The 23,348-nt window shown below is 38.5% G+C and overlaps 1 protein-coding gene across 1 annotated transcript; it reads right to left on the bottom strand.

Moving 5' to 3' along the window:
* Window positions 1-807: 807 nt before the first annotated feature.
* LOC149834408 (aspartyl protease AED1-like) lies at window positions 808-22,118 on the bottom strand. The gene is made up of 5 exons (XM_090009356.1): window positions 21,890-22,118; window positions 21,691-21,750; window positions 3,104-3,624; window positions 2,042-2,171; window positions 808-1,331 (listed from the first exon to the last, which is right to left on the bottom strand). The coding sequence occupies exons 1-5, from the start codon at window positions 22,116-22,118 to the stop codon at window positions 808-810; spliced, it is 1,464 nt and encodes a 487-aa protein (XP_089865482.1).
* Window positions 22,119-23,348: the final 1,230 nt, after the last annotated feature.

Below are 23,348 nucleotides of genomic sequence, written 5' to 3' on the forward strand. Positions count from 1 at the left end.
CACATCTTAGGAGGGCTACCTAAGCATGTGGTAAGCCTCTTTCTTAGTTTATTTTCTTTTATTTATTTTATTTTATTTTATTATAGTGGGTTTATTTTTAATTTCTATATTTTTATTGCTTTTCCTATTTTTTTAGTGCTGTTGGTATCCCACGTTATCAGCTTCACATTTTTTTAAGAGTTCAGGCAGACGCATGTCAATTCGCTTATAAAAGAACCACATTTTGCAAAAAACGAGAAGCAATAAAAATATGCTAGAGATCCAAGATCAAACGAGAAACGAGAAATAATTATTTTGCTGGGCTTTGAGCCTTTGGCTTAGGCCAACATTTTCGAGCATGGCCTACACGTGCAGTCCATCAAAATAATTATTTTTGGCCGATTCAGAACGGATTCACTCGAAAATCGGTATCGGTTGATTCACCTGAATCGTTGGCCAAACTATACAGGTCCGATTCCGATACTGAAACATTGGGCTAGACGCAAATTCACCATTGGTTAGGTGCAGTTGTACAACCTATGGAACAGATCCTGTAGAATAAACACACACCAGTCTCTGGTTCATGGACAACGCGTACGGCTCCAACCATGTACCATGCACTCATGCATCACATCAAAGCTCCCGAAAGACCAAACTTTTATTACACTACTGCAAGGCCGAGCTCAACCAAGCTGGGCATTTCAAGGTCAAGATCATCATCAACTACACGCCCCCGGCTTGAACCCAATTTTGGACTGGGCTAGGTCATGAACAACCTGGGTTCTCATTTGCTGCCAACTCCCAATGATCCCTATTTTTACAGGGCTTTCAGCAAAAGCCAAGCAGGCCTGTTCCACAGTAGTACGTACCAATCATGGTTGTGCTAATGTCCAGCACCAAATTGGTCCCTCCCTCAAACTGAAATATGATCTTGGGGATTTCTATGGTTGGGTGCCCTGAGAAGTTATAGCAAGTGTCCAAGGGTTGGGCAGGCTGAGCCGGAGGGTACCCAGACATGTAACCATGGAAGGCAGTCTTTAGTGCAGTGTAAACTGGTGTAGGTAGAAGGGTGAGCGAGGTGCCTGAGTCCAGTATCATCCCCGAGATCGAAAACACCGAAGGTGATACCGGGAGCTTCTTCCCTCCCACACTTATCCCCAGCAGTGAAACCAAATAATAGGTCGGATGCACGAGCAAGGGTGTGTATGTGGTGGACTTCGACCCTTGGTCGGACCCTAATGTTAAGAATCCGGGTGAGTTTGGTGTTGGCAGGCAATAAGAGAATACACCATCATAGTACTTGGCTGTCAAGGATGCAACAGATAACTTATTCCTTCCCAAACCCAGCAGCCCTGCTTCCATTCCGAACTGTCCCACTTGCTCCATGCCTCATCCGAATGGAAAATTTGAAAAGACGTCGGTACTCGTCAAGGTCAAGGTGTCGCGAGAGGGTGGTGTGTGTTCTCCCCCGAAGACGCACTGAATGCCACAGTGCGTGTTCGAGGGTCTGAATGAGCGCCACGTAAGCACATGGGGCTCGTATTCCTGTGTATGTCGGCATCACTTAGCATCGGGTCTGGTGTTGTTGCAAAGACTTAAGTACCCTTTCTTGTTATTCTTTCCATGAAACGACGGTTCAATTAAATGACAAAAATGTCCCCCATTCAAAAAAAGGGAAACAACAGTTCAAAAAAGGACAAAAATGTCCTTCATCCAGAAAGTCAAGGATGATGTTGACTCTTCAAAGTCTAAACAACAAAACGAACCTGAAGTGCTCTCTTTTTCTTTTCTGTTTGAACTTTTCGTCGTCATCTTCTTCTTCTTCCTTCTCCGTGAAACACTGCAAAGCCATCTCTCTCTCTCTCTAGAGAAGAAATTAAGGGAGGCAAAGAGATGGGGTTCCAATGATGATTGTCATCCTTTTTCTACCGCAATGTTGCCCTCGTTTAGCGAGCAACTGACTGTGGTGGCCCCTTCATTGCCTTTGAGGGACACCTACAACGAAATCTTTCTCTAGTACACCTACAACAGAGTCTTTCAAAGTATAATCCGTCAACAATACTTCCGATCAGGGCTATGCCTTCCAGGCCACCCTGATATTGCTCAACACAAGCGTCAGGAATGGCACGTTCCTCTTCGGCTTCCCCATCATGGACCTCAAGACTGCCATCGGGACGGCTAGCGACTACAGCCTGATCACGACGAAGATCGTGCTCAAGGGGGTGGTGTTAGGCATTGCGATTTACGATTTACACACAGTAGTGATTTATGAAAATCGTGTAGCGCAAAAAAAATGGCAAATCGTAAAATCGAGTAGCAATTTATGAAAATTGCGTAGCAAAAAAAAATGGCAGATCGCTATGCGATTTTTTGTAAATCATTGTATCGGGTAGCGATTTACGAAAATCGCATAGCAAAAAAAAGGGTAAATCGCTAAATTGAGTAGCGATTTACGAAAATCACATAGCAAAAAAAAATGAAAAATCACTAAATCGAGTAGTGATTTACGAAAATTGCGTAGCAAAAAAAAATAGAAAATCACAAGAAAGGGTGTTACAAAAACCTCGAGCAAGAAACAACCAAAGAAAACATATGAGTGTCACGATCAAACAAAACACTTTATTACTCTTTTTTGACAGTTACAAGAGGGATTAAAGAAATAATTTATACAAGGCCTCCCAAAAAAATTGAATCAGGCTCCACAACTCATCAAGTTGAACCATACTACAGTCAGTGTGCAGGTCAGTCAATGCTTGATGGAGCAGTGTAGGATCGTCTGCTGCAGAAAGAGAAGGGAGAGAGAGAGGGTTGATGCTCATGGCCTTCTTCAGGGGGGATTCCTTTCTAGGATAATCCTGCAGTGTAGGGACTGGGTCTTATAACCATCTTTGGGGCACTTAAGTCTTTGCAATCGCTCCTTTTCTAGAATCATCATTTTTATGGCACCAATGGAGGAAAGGGTACTTAAGTCTTTACAACAGCACCAGACTCTGATGCTAACTGATGCTGACAAACATGGGGATACGAGCTACACGTGCTTACATACGTGGCACTCATTGGGACCCCCGAACACGCGATGTAGCTAACGGCCGTCTTGGGGGGGTGGGAGGAGGGGGCATATAACCTGCTTCGAGGTGTCACAGGCGAAGAAGCTGAATGAATGATCGAAGCCATCATCGTACCTTACTTGGTACATGCATGAGGTACATGATGCATGGTTTCCCTCCAGCACCAGCTCTTTGCATTCTGGCACGTCGCAGGCATAGTACTGGAATGTGTGTGAGCTAGAAGGGTTGAACCTTGGGCCCTCTTGGGGGAGACACGAGTTTAGACAGGGCTCACACTGGACCCAGGTCACATCGCTGCTCATGTCGAATAAGACGATGTAATCCTGTTTGGGCGTGCCCAAGCCAATGGTTACAATGAACTCCAAGCCACCTAGTGGAAGGCCCGAGCGAGCAGGAAGGCTTGCTTGGTCCAGATCGGCAGTTGATGATATCTTGGATTGGATCCATTTGATATGGGACAGGTCATGAAGGAGCAATTCAGTGATGTTTCGTGTCCCGGTGAAGCTTGTAAAGGGGAAGCAAGGTTCGAACTGGCTGACTACTTTCGCCACCGATTTTCCTTTGTTGCTGGTGGAACCTACAAAAAGGTGAACAAGCGCAAGTGCTCTGATAATGAACAAACATTTTCTGCAATACTTAGTTATGCATTGTCTAATAGCCCCTGCTAGCTTTTTCTATAAATGGTTTTGCGTGGCTGGTGGATCAAGCCTTACAGAGATTATCTGCATTTTTGTTGCCTTATGAGATTTTGACTATCATGCAAATGAGAGAATGAATCTCATTGGCATTGGCTAAACAAACATCAGAAAATTAGTGGTGTCAAATGGACACTCATTTGCCTTTACAAATGAGAGTTGCTTTCTGGTTTAGGTTACATCAAATCAAGTTTGATTTGGAGTCACATGTGGCACAACAAACCAAACTTACCTTAAGAAACATAATTTGGATTCAGCGTTTGATGCGTAAATGGGTCTCTCCTAAGAGCTGTAATTCTTTTGTGAATGAAAAAAAAAATTTACTAATAATTAATGGGAAAAAAGAAATGCAGAATTCTGATTGGGCATTATGTTGGGTGTAGGAAGAGGAGAAAAGGGAATTCAAATAAAGAAAAAAAACATGGGGACCACTCCTTTATGGAGTGTGTTTGGACTTTGATGATGTGGAATAGTCCCATATTGAAGGATTTCAAGAAAGTTGTGGGCTTTATAACCTACATGGAGATTCTAACATTTGTTCCAAAGAATAAGGGAGTGGGATGACTACCATACAAACGCACGTGCGCGCGCACCCGCCGTGCCATGCCGGGTCGGTTCGAGTTTGGGTAATTGGCCTTTAAGGCCATATCCATTCACAGTCCAATAATCTTTTTGTCCCTCATTATTGTTTTTTTATTTGGATTAAATAATGGGTTAAGAGAAATGGATAATGGATCGATCCGTTATCGGATCACGACCCCTCATATTATGTAACGGGTCTCTTCCACATTTTGTAACCGTTCGTGGGTTATAAAATGTGGTTAGGGTTGGAGTTACAGATATAGGAAGTCACCTGACTCTTGTGAACTTCATTTTCTCTCTCCCTACTGCTATCTCTCTCTCGCTCGCTCTCTTGCGTTTCTTAGAAAGGGGTTTTTTGCAATAGTAGTTCCGAGAGGTTGTCTTCGAAGGATGATCTACCATTGGAGTGCACCGATCCGGATTGTCGAGGCTATTGTATCCTGGGGAAGGACGCCATACCCTATTTGCACCATATGTGGGGGCGAATCTTCTCTAAGGGGAGTACTTTCATACGCCTTAGCCTATTACATAATATTAACATGTTACTGTTGTTTTCATTATGTTCTATGCATCTGTTTGGTCATTTGCATTTGTCTGGATTTTGGTATAATATAGAAATTGACATGTTTGCTCCCTGTTTATGTTTTGATCGACTGTTAATCATGATTATCGTGTTTATACCTATTCTGAATTCTATCATGATGTTAATTGTGAAATGATTTGATCTGAAATATGATCTAACAGTCTAGCATCGTAGAGGAAAGATCTCCTTAGATGATCTTATGGTAACCATAGCCATTGAGGAACAACATAGCAGTTAGAAACAAGTTGTGATGCCAACTGAACAACCTAAAGTGAATATGATGACCGGATCTTTTAAAGGCAAATGACAAAAACCGAAACCTCAATGAAAAACCAATTTAAACTTAAGGCCAAAATCCAAAAGAAGGCAAAGAACAAACCGTGCTGGAACTGTGGACAAGTTGGGCACTGGGCTAAGGAATGTCCTTCCAAGAAGGCCAAGGCTCATAGGACCACAGATAGAATGCTTCAAGTCAATATGGTGACTGAGGTCGTTGGGACCAGTACTGAGTATGTTTCTATTAACCCGCAAATCTATCATGTTTATGAGCCGACTGAGTGGTCGGTTTACACTGGGGCTAATATGCATGTTTGTGCTGATAAGTTTGTCTTTGTCTCATATCAGGCTGCTGCAAGCAAATTCGTAACTATGGGCAACTCAACGACTGCAAAAGTGTTAGGGATTGGACGCGTGGATCTGAAGTTTCCTTTAGGAGGAGTTCTATCTCTAGACAGAGTGCACCATGTGCCTATAGTTAGAATGAACATTTTAAATGGTTCATGTCTAGTTAGAGAGGGTTATGAATTTAATTTTAAATATAATAAAGTTGTTATTTTATATTCTAAAACCTTTGTTGGCAAGGGGTATTTAGATGATAGTTTATTTAAACTTTGAGTTGAACATGTTTGCAGTAATAAATTAGAGAATGATGTTTCTTTTGATTCATTGTCTAATGTTGCTTATAATATAGAATCATCTGATTTGTGGCATAATAGATTGAGTCATGTGAATTTTAATTCTATAAAACGCATGATGAACTTGAAGATGATTCCCGAGCATTCCATAGATAAAACTAAAAAATATGAAATTTGTGTACAAGCAAAACAATGTAGGAAACCATTTCATACGATTGTTAGAGATTCTGAAATATTGTATCTGGTGCACACAGATATCTGTGAGTTTAATTAAGTGTTAACTAAGAATCATAAAAAGTACTTTATCACTTTTATAGATGATGGCACTAAATACTATTTTATGTATCTGCTAAAATCAAAATATGAAGCTTTTGATAAGTTTCTTAATTTTAAGAATGAAGTAGAAACACAAACTGATATAAAATTTAAAAGATTGAGGTCTAATAGAGGGAGAGAATATACCTCTAACAAACTTGATGAATATTGCAAATCTGTTGACATAGTTCATGAGTTTATTGTTCCATATTCTCCTCAATCTAATGAGATTGTAGAAAGAAAGAATAGAATCCTAACTAACATGATAAATGCTCTACTTGGGAGTTATGGATTACCCACCTATATGTGGGGGGATGCTCTGAATACGACTTGCCATATTCTGAATAGAGTTCCTCAGAAGCATAAGAACAGTAGCCTATTTGAACTCTGGAAAAATAGGAAATCTAGCTTGAAATACCTTAAAGTGTGGGGGTGTCTTGCAAAGATAGTTGTCCCAAAATACAAAAGGAAGAAGCTGGGTCCTAAAACCGTAGATGTTGTCTTTTTGGGTTATGTAGAGAACAACTATGCCTATAAGTTCTTAGTAATTAAGTCTGAGATATCTGGCATAGATGTAAACTCTATTATTGAGCTTCAATAAGTTAAATTCTTTGGGGATGTATTTCTCATGAAAGTTGGTGTACCTCATAATCTTTCTTCTATAGATATACCTTCAACTTCTAGTTTCATTTCTGAACATGTGGAAAGGATGACAAATGTGGAGGTTGAGTCATTTTATTCTCACCCTAGACCAATTGAGTCTGAAGAAGTGGTTGAACCAAGAAGGAGCAAGAGACCTCAAATTATCAAGGATTTGGGAAGTGATTATATTACTTACCTTATCGAGGATGATCCCCCCACTTTCCGAGATGCTATGGCTTCACCTGAAGCAAGGCATTGGAAAGAAGCCATAAAGAGTGAAATGGACTCCATTATATCTAATGGCACTTGGGAACTGGTTGACCTCCCTCGTGGTAGTTCCACTATTGGGTGAAAATGGATCTTTAAGAAGAAGTTAAAACTAGATGGATCCATTGATAAATATAAGGCGAGACTGGTTGCCAAGGGGTTCAAACAAAAGGAGGGAATAGATTATTTTGACACATATTCTCTGGTTACCCGAATGACCACAATTAGGATGCTTATTGCACTGACTTCCATTTATGATCTCTCAGTCCATCAAATGAATGTGAAGACTGCCTTTTTACATGACGATCTTGAAGAAGAGATTTATATGGATCAACCTGAGGGTTATGTGGCTCTTGGTAATGAAAATAAAGTTTGTAGACTTGTTAAGTCATTATATGGACTAAAACAAACCCCTAAACAATAGCATGAGAAGTTTGATAATGCTATTTTATCATTTGGCTTTGTTGTCAATGAATCTAATAAATGTGTTTATTGCAAAGTCAAAAGTGATGCATGTAGTATTTTATGCCTGTATGTAGATGATATTCTATTGTTTGGTTCCAATATGGGAATTGTGAATGAGACAAAGTCGTTTCTTAGTAGTAAATTTGATATGAATGATATAGGTGTTGCAAATGTGATCTTAGGCTTAAAGTCGACTTGTTCAGTTAATGGTATAGTTATTTCCCAATCTCATTATGTTGTGAAAGTACTTGAAAAATTTGGCTATAACCAAGGATGGCACGTGCACTAGCTCTTAGGGAGTTGACAAACTCTGTGCAGTTCGTATTTATGGCCATGGTCAGAATACAGATGAGACCCAGATTTATCATCTTCATATTAGCCACATCGATCCTACACTATTAGGCTATTTTCAAAAATCATAGCATATTTTTATTTTTTGCAAAGTATTCTAGAAGTGGAGTTAAATTCCAAGTATATTTGCGGCCATAGTCGGAAATATATAATGAAGTTACCTTAATTCAATTCTAAAATGCACATTTTAAAGTGATTTCCTCAGAATTTCCCAAAATATCTTCAGAAAGTTGCATTCATTCATTTAAGCTAGCTTGCATCATGGAATTATATGCATTTCTTTGATAAAATCAAGAAAATCCTTTTTCAAGAAAATTGATTTCTCAAGGATACCCTAAAACTCCTTCAAAATTTTCTCAAATTTTGAATTTTCCATTCTCAAAAAGGGTTTTCCAGGATTTCTTAATGATTTTCCAAATTCCAAAGTCAATTTTCAAATCACCAAAGTTGAAATTCTTAGGAAATACCTTTTCTCACAAAATTTCTTGAAATCTCTTTCAATTTTCCAAGAAATTTCAACTATTTTCCAAATCCAATTCTTGACTTTCCAAATATCATTTTCCAAGAATAAGAAAATTGATTTTTCTTAAATCCTCGGAGTTTTCTCAAGATTATTTTCAATCAAAATCCTTTTATCAAGGTTTCTTTAGGAAATTGATCCCTCTTTCTTTTCTCAGAAATAGTTTCCATCCTTTTCCAAGATATTTTTAGAGGCAAACATCATGTTTTTCAATGTGCATTTTTGCAAAATTTCATAGCACATGCCTGATTCTTTGTGCATTTAGGATAGAACATCAATTTTGGTAATTAAGTTAAGCTAAGCACATTTTAGATCCTTGGTTCAATTACCCTTAGTAAAGGCGCCAGGAACGGTTGAACCTCGTACCGACAGGCGAGCCCCATTCTACGGAATTTTCTCGCTATTTTCAAAACGGAGGCGAGTATTTTCAAAATCATTTTCAAACTTTGGTCAAGTTTGACTCACAGAATCTTTTCCCCTCTCTCTCGCAGGAAAGGGAAAAATTTTACGATGATAATAGGTTTGGCGACCGTGATGGAACCTGTCCTTGTTTGATCAATTATGTGCTTGGCTTAGCTCCATTATCAAAATTGTGTTCTAAAAATGTTAGCTTTTAATTTTTGATATCATGCAAACCTAGGAGCCTAGATTTTTGACCCAGCTGACATGAATTGCATATAGACTAAGCATGGTTTGGTAAGACCATATTGAGGAGGTATATTCATGCTCACATAGACTTAGGTCTCATATAACCCTCCTCAATTTAGGATATGAATGTAAACAATGTATGCTTCTTCAAAAAATTTAAAATTTATCTCTTTAGGTCTTAGAGCCTTTTATTTCTTGCATGTACTCATTTTTCCAAACCACCTTACCTATCTCTACCTGGTCTTCACATTGCTTGGCTTTTTTTCAAAACCATAGTTTGGGACAAAGCCTCACAACTGGGCCACTTATTTGGGCTGACACCTCCTACCACGTACTAAGGGTCATAGTCTGAAGTATATCGATAGGCGCTCAAGGATATTGGGAAAACACAAGCTTAGAACTGAAGATAAAAAATTTATGCCCTGTACTTCGGGGCTCGACTCGAGTATATCAGCATAAGTTGATGGGACAAAGATGATTTGAACCTAGCAGGATTAGGGTCCTACAATCATTTTTAAAATGGTGCATTTAGAGTCAGCCTCTTATGGAATGTTGTATGTGCATAATTGTTTATGCAAGGTGTGATTATATGTATTTCACTTTCTCTCATTTTCTCTTATTTTCCCATTTTTCCAAATATACTGGACGATTTTTCAAATACCTCATTTTCCATCTTTTTATAAAATATTTTCTTTTTTCCAAAACCTTGGATGATTTCCCAAATTATCTACTTTTCCTCAAAACTCTAGGCGATTTTTCATTCTTCTGTTCTACTCGATCTCGAATTTTCCAACCTCATTTTTATCCTGCCTGCAATTTTCCAAAATTTCTATATTTTACCTAAGTCTGATTCCAAGTTTTTCTCTATTTTTCAGTCTAATGGCATCCAATCAACTTGATCATATCTTTCTCTAAGGTCACATCTCCTATAAGGTGCGACAAGGTCTTCCTGAACACCGAGCTCTCAGCACCGGATCCTTCATTCCCCGATGGTATTATTCATGGCTCAAAAGCTTTTCTCGAATGTTCTCAAACCATTTGAGTAGGTGCGGATTAGAACTGGCATCTACAGTGGGGAAGCATACAATTAATGGCAATCTGATCCATGCAATGGTAGAGCGGTGGAATCCTCATACCTGTACCTTTTGATTCCCATGGGGGGAGATGACCCTGTTGATGGATGAATTCTCAGAAATCATGGGATTACCTGAACCAACTGGTCAACCCGGAGATCCGTTGGAGCAACAACTCTTAATCAATGTCAAGGGTTTGGATCCCCGAGATGCCCTAACTCGCTTGACAAGTTGTCGATCTTGGCCTCTGATCAAAATGGATGGAAATGAATATGTTGATTTGCTCGAATTATACCGTCAGTATGGGACCTTTGCCGAAGTTAGCTCACTATCCAGAATAGCTCGAGAGAGAATTCAACACGCAATGGTTCTATGCACCATAGGACTGACCTTCTTCCCAGACGGACATAACTACGTGGACATCAGAATAATCCAGCTCCTGCGAAGATGGGAAAGTCGACAGACCAGCCGTCTCTCCATAGCCATGGTAGCACTCATCTTTTTGTGCTGAGGGTTGACTCGATTCACACTCAGAGAGTCCATTCTAGTCGAAGGGTGCACTTATGCGCTTCAATCTTGGTTTTTCCAGCATGTTCTGACTCGAGCAAGTTCTTTCAGATACAACGACAAGGAGCTCCTTCTAGTTGCACAATACCGATCCATGATCGACAATACCCCATAAGAAGAAATCGTGTGGGACTACTTTGATTGCCAGATATCTCCTCCCAGATACATGTATGCTTATGGCAAGTGATTCAAGTTACTGGGACCTTTCACTACAAGAAAATTGTTAATTAGCGGCAGAAATTTGCGACGGATTTTTTCCGTCGCGAATTAGCGACAGATTAGCTAGAGAAACAATTTGTCGCTAATTCGCGACGGATTAGCGAGGAAACAACTTTTCTCGCTAATCCGTCGCTACTTAGTGACGGATTAGCGACTGTAATTTTTTGTCGCTAATTCTTATTACAAGAACACCATTTTAATGATGGATTTAGAGTGGGAACTTTGTTGTTGCTAATCTGTCGCTAATTAGCGATGGCGTAGCGACAGACTATATTACGTCGTTGTTTTGGTATTTTGATTTACGACGGCTTAGCGATGGAATAATTCTGTCACTAAATGTCGCGTAAATCCCTAATCCCATCCCTCTTTCTCTTTTTTCTGTTTCGTTGTCTTGCTCCCGCCCGCCGCCCGTCGGCTCTCGCCACCGCCCGGCCGCCGCCGCTTGCTAGCCGCCGCTCCCCGTCCACCGCTCGCCAGCCGCCGCTCCCCGTCCACCGCTCGCCAGCCGCCGCTCGCCAGCCGTCCACTGCTCGCCAGCCGCCGCTCGCCAGCCGTCCACCGCTCGCTAGCCGCCGCTCCCCGTTAGCCTCCCGCCACCGCCCGGCGACGCGCAGGTAATCATTTCCGGTACGGTAAGTCATCTTCATTCTTCTTCTTCTTCTTCTTCTTCATCTGCATTTTCTTCTTCTTCCATTAATTCTGTATAAAACAGAATAAATAAAAAACAAAAACAAGAGAAATAAAAAAAAAAGAAAAAAACAATAGATCGAATTAGCATTTGTTTCTCTGTTTCCCGTCTTAAGCATGTGCAAATTTTTTTAATCGGTTCATAGATCTGAGTTTTTATTTTCATTGTTTGTCGATTGTTGTTGTTCATTGTTAATTTTTCTTGTTTTACATACGTCAATTTCATGTTTTTTTTATTTCTTGTGTTTTTTTTCTGCATTACACTTTCAGTTTACATTCAATTGTCTCTATTTGTTTTTAATTCAGTGTTTCTGCATTATGATTCAGTCATCGTAATAGATTTGTGTTTCCTAATTCTCGAACTATTCCAATTCTTGTTTTCATCTTTAGCATAAATCTGATTTTCATTTTATGTCTTGTTTGATGTCAATTTTTTATTTTTTTATCATTGTTGAATTTCTTGCTTTTCAATTGAGTCGGTTCCTGTTTGCTTTCTTTTTCAGCATTGCATTACCTGTTTTTCTTTTCTGAATTTTCAGTAATTTTCTATTTGCTTTACTGTTTACATTAGGTATAGTTTTTAGTTTTTTTTTTCTGTTGCTAATTGTTCCTGCTTTTAATTTCTAGTTCTAATTTCCTGTTTTTAATTTTTACCTGTTTTCTTTTCTTTCATTCAAAATTTTGTTTGTCCAGTTTTATGTTTCATGCTTTTATCTGATTTTTTTATGTCTATTTCATTCAAATTTTATTTTCCTGAATTTTTTTACAAGTTCATTTTTCTGTTTTCCTGTATTTCAATTTCCAATTGTGTTTTTCTCGTTATTTTCTTGTTTCATTTTTCTGTGTTTGCTTTTATCATTGCATTTCATGTTTAGATAATTCCTTGTCTGCATTTCTTGTTCTGCTAATTTTTGTTAATCTTTTAGTTTTCCATTCTTGTAAAAGTTCTGTTTAGTCTTTTTGCTTTCTTTGCATAAGTGTTTGTGTTTCCCTAATTAGCTTCAATATTCATTGCAGTACATTACTTGCACACTTTATTTCATCGCATTTCATCATTAGATATATCATCATCAGTTTAGTTGTTTTTTGCATTGCATAAGTGTTTGTGTTTCCCTAATTAGCTTCAATATTCATTTTAACACAGTGTTTTTTGCAGATTTCTCAACGGAACTCGCTTGTGCCCCGCCACCCGTGGTAAGTAAGTGACAAAAACAATGCAAGCGCATCACATGTTATTTAATTTATTGAATGTAACACTTTATTGTTCACACACTCACTTAGTTGTTGATATCTAGGACTGCTTTGTTGGAGTTTGGAGATCATGCTGAGCATGATTTTAATGTATGAATATGGAAGTGTTCTTATTTTTGGAGTACGGAGTCCATGCAAGGCATGGTAGTAGTTAGTGGGATATTGAAGTGTGTTTGCTGCAGGTACATGTTTGACATTTGTTTGATATGAATTATTTCGATGTATTGCAATGTTTGATGTGATTGTATCCATGCTTACATGTAGTTACTTTCAATTTGATTATGTCTTCCATGTGAAATTGTATACTGAAAGCATGCTTCAAATGAATGTATCGTGTCATGAATAGTTTGCACATGAAAATATTAAGTTATCAATGCATGCATCATAATTCTTGTGATTGTATGACATCATATATTGCATGATAAATTTGATATTTTCTTCATCATAGCATTCTGATGGTTCTCTTTTAACTGGTTAGGATACTATTCGTAACATCATACGACAAAATGACTGCAAACCGTGAATAGATGTATCGTAGGATAGTGGACAATGAGTTATCGCATGAATATATGGATGGTGTTGACAGTTTTATTGAATTTGCAATGACAAGTGTCAGTACAGTAGATCCCACAGGTCGGATTAGGTGTCTCTGCAAGATTTGTAAGAATAATCGATTTGTAGAACCTCATGGCGTTAGACATCACCTATACAGGAAGGGTTTTGTGAGTGATTATCAGAAGTGGACGTTTCATGGAAAAGAATTTAGAAACGATTTTGATGCACGGGTGAATGTGGTGCACGATAATCCATATACGAATTTGATATTTGATGCCTCAGGAACAAAATTGGGTTCTGCTATGAGTTCTAGTGATGTAAGAACTATCGTAGATGAAGAATCATCAAACGATGCAGCTAGTAGATTTTATGATTTACTTAGAGATGCTGATAAGCTACTTTGGAACGGTTGTGAGAGTCACACTATCTTGTCTGCAGTTCTTCAACTAATGAATTTGAAGTCCGAGTATAATTTGAGTCAATCATGTTTTGACCATTTGTACATGATTGTGAAGAGTATGTTGCCTAAAGATGAGAAATTGCCACAAAATTTCTATCGTGCGAAAGTTATGGTCAACGCTCTAGGTATGGGTTACAAAAAGATTGATGCTTGTCCAAATCACTGCATGTTGTATTTCAAGGAGCAGGAAAACAACATATCATGCCCGTCATGTGGGCATCCTCGGTTCAAGCCAAAGACAAAAGGCAATGGTAGCACGAGATCAAAGGAAGTTTTATACAAGTCACTCCGCTACTTTCCTATCACTCCTAGATTGCAGTGATTGTATATGTCTTCAAGGACAGCTAAACATATGAGATGGCATGCAAATAAAGTTCGACACGATGAAAACAAGATCACGCATCCTGTTGATGTTGAAGCTTGGAAGCACTTTGATCGTACTCATCAGAACTTCGCAATGGAAGTGCGAAATGTTAGACTCGGTCTATATACAGATGGATTTAATCCATTTGGGGGTAAATCAACTCCATACTCATGCTGGCCAGTATTTGTAACTCCATACAACCTTCCACCAAGCTTGTGTATGAAACGTCCAAATCTTTTCTTGTCTTTGTTGATCCCTGGTCCGACTTCACCTGGCCAAAATCTTGATGTATATCTAAGGCCATTGATTGATGAACTAAAAGTACTGTGGGATGACCTAAAAAAAGGTTCGTAATAAAGCAAGAGTAGAAGGCTCTATTTGTGAGGCGTACACTTTAGAAGAGATTTCAAATTTCTCATCTATGTACTTCGAATCTCATATTTCAACACGTTACACATGCCTGCCCTGTAACGATGATGGAGAACAAGTAACTGTAGCTGACAAGCTGTCGATATTTCAACCACTTGGGCATGCATTTGGTAGTTATCGATCAAGGCTATTGACAGATCGAGAGCAAGATGCAACACACATCTATATTCTTTTTAATTGCTCAGCGATCGACCCATACATCAAGTAAGTATATGTATATGCAACTCAATTATAAATCCTTTTATGTTCTATATGTAGATACATGGCTCGGTAATATAAGTATTTGTGGTTTGCAGACGATTTGATCTGGAGTTGCAAAAAGAAGTTTCACATCTCACTGATGCAGAAGTACAAAAAGAACGTGAAACTAAGTTTGTGGAGTGGTTGAAACAATTGGTAAAGAAGCTAACATAAATTTTGTACTTATAAACAACACTAAGTTACTTAATTGATCGTGATCACAATCATTGTTTATGTCTGTGCGTAGGTTCGCCATGGTGATGTTAAAGATCAAGGAATATGTGATTTAGAAAATGGTCCGACCAAAGTTGTGCAATGCTACAACGGGTATATCGTAAATGGTTATCGATTCCATACAAAAGACTACGGTATAAACAAATCAACGATAAATAGTGGCGTGTGTGTCAAGGGTAGCAGCTACGGTGAAAATGAACATGATTACTACGGTGTTATAGAGGAAATAATGGAGTTGACTTACTTAGGCATGAATAACAGAGTTACGATATTCAAGTGTCATTGGTTTGATCCAACTGCAACAAGACTCGACAAAGCTTCAGGCATTGTGGAGGTGAATCATAAATCCAGGTTTGGAACATATGAACCATTCATATTAGCCTCGCAAGCTCAACAAGTTTATTATACTTCATATCGAAGTATAAAAAAGTCAGATAGAAATGAATGGTGGGCAGTTTGCAAGGTGAAGTCCAAACTATACCCCGAGTATGATCAGTTACAGGAAGATGAGTTAGCTGAAGACAGCGATTACTATCAATCAGATGTTGTCTATGACTTCGCTTATGGTCATGATGTTGTGCATGATATGCATGTCATATCTCCATTGGCCGATGAAAAATTCATAGAGGAATGTGATCCAAATGATGTACCAAGTGGATGGGCAAACAATAAAGAAGAAGAAGAAGAAGAAAGTCAAACTAGTGACGAAGAAGAATTCTCAAGCTAGTGAGCAAAATCTTATACTACAAACCTCTATTTAAATGCATTGCAGTACTTGATGTGAGTTGTTTTGCAATACTTGGTGTGAATGATTAAAAATTTTATTTGAATGTATTGTAATACTTGATACGAATGATTCGAATGCATTGTAATTCTTGATGTGAATGATTTGAATTATTTGAATGTATTGTAATACTTGATACGAATGATTCGAATGCATTGCAATACTTGATGTGAATGATTTCAATTATTTGAATGTATTATAATTTATGCAACGAATGATTTGAATTATTGTAATACTTGATGTGAATGATTTGAATTATTTGAATGCATTGTAATACTTGATGCGAATAATTTGAATCATTGCAATGCTTGATGTGAATGACTTGAATGCATTGTAATACTTGATGTGAATTATTTGAATGTATTGTATGACATATGTTATTTGTTAGAATATGGTTCGTAGAGGTTATAGTGGTCGCTCATTCAGTAGTAGTCAGGCTCAACCTTCATCTTCACGGGCTCCTATGATAAGTATATCATATAACTAATTGGACGCTTGATTAGTTCAAATGCGCATTCTGAGAATTTCTAATGTATTTTTTTACAGATGATGTTGCGCCTGTACATGACCCACCTACACCAGTTGATCACACAAGTCAAGAGCCAACACAGGAAACAGGGTCTTCTCAAGCTGGCACAAGAAGACTCATTCGAATAGTGTATATCGATAATCGACCGTAAGTATTTTGTTTTCAATTATTGCATATCTTTTAAATATTTTATATTGATATTTACTGTGAAACAATTTATGTGCAGCACGAAGTTTGAGCCACAAGAAGTAGTACGGGAGATTAGGAATTCACTTCTTCAACATCTACCAGGACCAGTTGCTTAATGGAAAGAGTACCCAAAGGAGGTGTTAGACAGATTGTGGTCCTCATTCATGGTATACAGTTGTTCCTCATAGTTAATGTGTTTCATATTTAATTTATTTAAGTAATGTCTACTAACTTTCTGAAAATATTTGTAGGCTTCGAATCGCTTCGCAACTACGGTGGAAGAAAATGATGCAAGGAAGGTGTGGCAGAAGGTGGCTGCCAATCGATTTGCAGACATGTTGCACACTATGAAGACTGCAGCAAAAAAAATATCTGGCGTAGTAGATGATCCATTATTATGGAAGGGCCATGGTCCTATCACTATCAGGAGAGATTACTGGGATGAAATGTGCGATAAGTGGGCGGGAGAAGCATTTAGAAATCGCTCTGCGAAGGCTGCACAAAATCGATCGAAGATGCCCGAAGCCCATCTACACACAGGTGGATCTAGGACATTTGGGAGTCACCTGAAGAAAATGGTAACTCAATAATATATAATATTAATTTTATAAGTATTGTTGCAAACTTGTGTACTAAATTTTTTGTTATTTAACTTCGCAGGAAGCAGAAAAAGGAGGCAGTGTACCATATAAGGATGTGTTTGTTGAAACACATAAACGGAAGACCACGAGAGTCTTCGTATCAGAGAAGGCGAGAACGACAACGGTATGTATTAATTCTATTAATAATCATTGCAATATATATGCAAGTTATCATAATGTTATCATTAATTATTAATGAATACTTTAAACATTATTTTGTAGGAGGCATATGAGCAACAGATGGTAGAGCGATATGGCGATGACGCTACTCAGCATCCATCATTTGATCCTACAGCATGGGTGACTGCAGCAGGTGAACCCAAAAAAGGTCGCGTGTTCGGGTTTGGGAGTAATATGAACACTTCACCAGTTATTGCTTCTTCCAGTTACGGCTCACCGACTTCTTGCACCGACATAAGCTCCAAGCAGCTGACTATTCTTTCTGGTGATGATGTACGTCAGATCGTTAATGAATCACTGAATAACTACTTCCAATACACCGTCGCCCCCTTTCTTCGAAATGAGATCAACAATCTTGTTCTGAACAGTGGATCTTCGATTCCAGGTCCCTCTCAGGTATAATCACATATTCATTTTTTTGTCTACCTTAGAACACATATGAGCATAATCGAATCACATATATAACTTTTTGTCTGCCTTAGAGCACATATGAGCATGATAGAATCACATAGAGTTTTTTGCCTGCCTTAGAGCACATATGAGCATGCTATAATAACATATAGAGTTTTTTTATTGCCTTAGAGCACATATGAGCATGCTATAATCACATATAGAGTTTTTTTGACTGCCTTAGAGCACATATGAGCATGCTATAATCACATATTCAGTTTTTTGACTGCCTAAGAACACATATGAGCATGATAGAATCACATATAAAGTTTTTTTGACTGCCTTAGAACACATATGAGCATGATAGAATCACATATAAAGATTTTTTTACTGCCTAAGAACACATATGAGCATGCTATAATCAAATATTCAGTTTTTTGACTGCCTAAGAACACATATGAGCATGTTATAATCACATATTCAGTTTTTTGACTGCCTTAGCACACATATGAGCATGATAGAATCACATATAGAGTTTTTTTATTGCCTTAGAGCACATATGAGCATGTTATAATCACATATTCAGTTTTTTGACTGCCTAAGAACACATATGAGCATGTTATAATCACATATTCAGTTTTTTGACTACCTTAAAACACATATGAGCATGCACAAATCACATATAGAGTTTTTTTACTGCCTTAGAACATATATCATTTATGATAGAATCACATATAATTTTTTTTGCTTTGCCTGCCTTAGAGCACATATGAGCATGCTATAATCACATATTCAATTTTTTTACTGTCTTAGCACACATACGAGCATGATCGAATCACATATATAGTTTTTTGCCTGCCTTAAAGCACATCTGAGCATGGTAGAATCACATATAGAGTTTTTCTAGCTGCCTTAGAACACATATGAGCATGCTATAATCACATATTCAATTTTTTGACTGCCTTAGCACACATATGAGCATGATAGAATCATATATATATATATATATATATATATATATATATATATATAACTTTTTGTCTGCCTTAGAGCACATATGAGCATGATAGAATCACATATAGAGTTTTTTTATTGCCTTAGATCACACATGAGCACATAGTAGAATCACATATAGTGTGTAATTTATTTTATTATATTTTGTTTATCAATACTGACTGTTCTTTTCTTGTGTAGGATGCAAGCGATAATCAGCGTAGTGGAGCTGAAGGGACAGATAAAGACAATGAACAAGAAGACGCACAAAATCTTGGCGATGATTAGAGAACTGTGTTGAAGAAGTTCTATTTTTTTATGTTTCCTAATTATAATTGTTGAATTGTAAATAATTAAACTTGTTAATTTTAAGGTGGAACAATTAATTGTTGTAGATTCTTGTTATATGGAATTTTTTGTGTGGTTTGTTTTTTATTTACAGGAAATATAAATTGTACAGGAAATATAAATTATACCGTTCTCGGTATTTAATTTTCAAATAAATTTTTTTTAATTTTTTTCGTGTTTGCGACGGATTAGCGACGGAACCATCCGTCGCTAATCATATAAATCTAGCGACGGCATAGCGACGGAAGTAAATCCGTCGCGAAGCCGTGGTCGTCGTTTAGTACCGGCGGATTGGCGATGGAATATAGCGCTTGTTAGTCCGTCGCAATTAGCGACGGACCTGGCGACGGAATAAATATGTCGCCAGTTAGCGTTGAAATATTCGCGACTTAAGCATACCGTCGCCTCGTTGTCGTTAATCCATCGCTAACATGCGTAGCGACGGATTAGCGAGAGAATGTGGTCGTCGCTAATCTACTGCTTTGTTGTAGTGTTTCTTCGACACTTATTATCAGTCAGAGCGATGTGTTCGGTAGTTTTCACAGAGACAGCAGTACATAGAAGCTTGGCTACTATCAGGGATTATGCCAGAATTCGATCTCGCATCTGCATAATGGTCCGGAGCATATCATTTCGACCACTATGGCTGGGATTCCTTTGTCACCCTCACTCTCTTCCCGGGTCCTAAAATGTCTGCTGACTATTATGAATGGTGGCAGATTGTTTGTTCGCCTCCTCTTTGTCAAATTCATCATCAATGAAATAATATTTTTCTTCAATAAATTCCCTCTCTTTCTATCATGGTTTGATGACCTCGCCTAGGTAACAAGGCATATCTTCAGTTGTTTGTTCTCGCAAAGAAGGGCAACGCAATTATCGTGACTCCCACGATGACTTAATGGGATAGTCTTTCAATTGTCTACCATATTTTCATCAAATATTTTCTTCTCAATGAAAACCATGCCCCAGAGTCTAACCCAGTCTTTGCCCTGCAGAGAGCGCTCCCCACATTTGATGGTTCAGACAAGGTCAGGAAGAAAAACAACATCTCAGCCCATCATATACTCATCAGCTTTAAAAGAAGAGATGGACTCCCTACGTTCAGTCAGGAGTCAGGGCCAACAAGACGACGATAGCATCGATCCCCAAATATATGTCATGTTCCAAAAGATGATGAACAAAATGATGAGCGAGCAGGCCGGGATCAGCTCAAAAAAGAATCCATTCAGACAAAAAGTCCAAGGTCGCATGGCCAAAAAATTAGTGAAAGCTTTCAAGAAGCGTGTTCAGCCAGAAGACACTTCCGATGAAGTGGAATCAGCAGAAGATACTGACGAAGAATGCGAGATAATGCCAACATTCCAAAAATCTGCTAAGGAGCAAGGGGTTGCCTGCAAGCTGAAGGATAAAGTCATAAAAGATCCACTACAAGTCCAATTAAAGGAAATGGCAAGAGCAGTCAAGGATCTACAAGCCCGCAACAAGGGCAAGAAAGTTTTCACAAGTGAAGATTTTTATGATGGCTTAGAAGGGGACGATAATCTTAAAAACCTTCCTAGAAAATTCATCAAGTTCAAAGGTTTTGGCGACCCCAAAGCGCACCTTGCCATGTTCTTTGTTGAATGCTCTAAGTTCAAGAGAGACAACAAGTCTCTATTCATTTGCTTCCCCCACAGCCTAGAAGAAACCATTGCAAAATGTTATGCGGAACACATTAACCCCATTGAGTTAAAGGAATTTGATAAGGTGGTGAATTTATTCATTGAGTGATTTATGTTCAACACGGAGGCACTCCTAACATTGAGTTATCTTTGCAACCTCAGGCAGAGAGAAAATGAGAAGGCTAGGGATTTCATTCATCGATGGAGGTCAGCTTATAACAAAATGAAGGATCCAATATCAGAGGGACACGCATTGTCACTGGTCCTTAATAATTTTTCGCAACCTTTGAGAGGTTTAATTTTTACCTCACCATCCAGAACTTTCATTGAGTTGACAGAACAAGCCGAGTGACTCGAGCTAAGCATGGAAAATGGAGTTTATAAGGGCTTTGTCTTTACCAAGAACAGCCACCAGAATGAGCAGAAAAAGAAAGCTCATTTCACCTACTCTGCCAGGAATAACAGTCGCAATCATTATAAGGGGCAAAAGAAAGACTATTGCTATGGTGCAAACAACTCAAATTCCAAGGGCGATCAGAAAGGAAAGCCCATTCCCCAGTACAGCAAGGTCAAGGACCGAAGCTGCGGGAGAAAACTAAGCATGAAGGGTGGAGTTATGAAAGAAAATTTACTCCTCTTGATCAATCACTCGAGACTGCGCTTGAGTACATGCTATCCAAAGAAATGGTCAAGTTGCCCAGGTTGGGCGATCCCCCTGTACCCATGGGGAAGTTGAAAGATCAATTCTGCAAGTTTCACCGGACAGTGGGACACAATATTGTGAACTGTTTCATTCTCAAAAATGTTATTCAGGACTACATTGACAAGAATCTTCTGGTAGAGAGCTCCAAAGAAGAAAAAATGGACATCCTAAATCAACCATTCCATCAACATTCTGCGGCAGTGATCTCTGAACAGCCTTTTCAACTGCAAGATCACATTAAACCATGCTCTAGTGATGATATCCAAGTCCAGCACCAGGTCCTAGTATTGCACCAGGTGCAACCCAACGCCAAAAGGATGGATCTTATCTCAACCTTTGGTAAGCTAAAGGTATTTGTTGAACCTGCAAGGGCATCCCCAGAAGTTGCTAAGGGAATTCTCGGATTTCCTAAATACTTCATCAAATCCATTCCGGAGAAGGGAGAGACATCGACGCAAAAGCCATTAACTGTCCTATCTAATGTCTCAATCCTAGACTTAGCATAAGCTTCTACAAGCATCAGCAAGTACTGGATGACCTGCTGTTGAAAATCAAAGTAAAACCCAGTACAACCCCTGAAGATGTGACCCATGTTGTCAACCAGGCCATGACTAATGTGCTGATCACATTTTCAGATGAGGATTTGCCAAAACCTCATACTTTCCACAACAATGCGCTATACATTATCATCAAAACTAGGGGAATGATTGTACCCCATATGTTGGTTGATGGAGGCAACAACCTCAATATATGTCCCAAGATGATTGCCAAGGCTTTGGGCCTCAAAGAAGAGGAATACATTTCGGATCCAATCACTATCTATGAATTGAATAATCACAGACAAATAACTAAAGGAAAGGTCTTTCTGGAGAACTTTATCAATTATTCAATTCGTTTAGTCCTTTTTTATATGGTTAATGTGCCACCCACTTACAACCTGCTGCTAGGATGGACATGAATCCATAACGTGAATGTGGTGCCATCCACTCTACATCAATGTATCAAGTGGTCCAAAGGTGGCATGATCACAACCGTATTGGGAGAAGATCCAGAAGAAAGGCTTTCTGCAACCTATGATTCTCAGACCTATCTTCACTGCAGATATCCCCAGTATCAGAGAAAGAGAAGAAATAAGTCTTTGAGAGAGTCTAGAGATACTCTAGACATTAGAGCCATCGATGCATACTGTAGCCATGACCCGATGGAGGGGACCTCAATTTTTTAAGATCGGAGGTCGACTCGACTACAGTTCTTTCAGAGACCATCCCTTATTCCCACAATTTATGAAAACCAAGAAGGGATTTGACTTACTGTTAAAGCATGGTTACCAACCCTTCAAAGGTCTAGGCAAAAATGAAAATGGTTGAATCGAACTAGTGATCCCCAAGCATCATCCTCATAGAGCAGGATTGGGCTTTTTTGGCAGAAGATCTCAGAAGAACATTGTCTTCATAAAAGGGGCACATTAGAAACATCATTTGTCATTACCCTTTTCGTTCTTTTATAATGTTTCATTGTCATTTGATCAACTCAATTCAATAAAATTCCAAGTTTTCTTTGTCTATCTGGATGCCATCTATCTCTTCGCTATCTGTTATCAGTCTTTACAATCTTATTTCATGTACTTTTTCAACTTTTCTAAATGCTATGCAACTTACCTCATGATTGGCAATTTTCCATGAATAAAAGTTTCTTCTCCGATTTTCAGAATGTCGTCTCAATCAATCAAGAGGCTTGTTCTGAATCCAAATGTTTTTTTAAAGTTGGTAGTAATGCACTGAGTCAAAGCTAGAACAGAAGACAACAAGGCTATGAAGCAGTC

The sequence above is a fragment of the Nuphar pumila genome, chromosome 6, assembly GCF_984573655.1.
Source record: "Nuphar pumila chromosome 6, dmNupPumi1.hap1.1, whole genome shotgun sequence".
In the NCBI taxonomy this organism is placed as follows: Eukaryota; Viridiplantae; Streptophyta; class Magnoliopsida; order Nymphaeales; family Nymphaeaceae; genus Nuphar; species Nuphar pumila.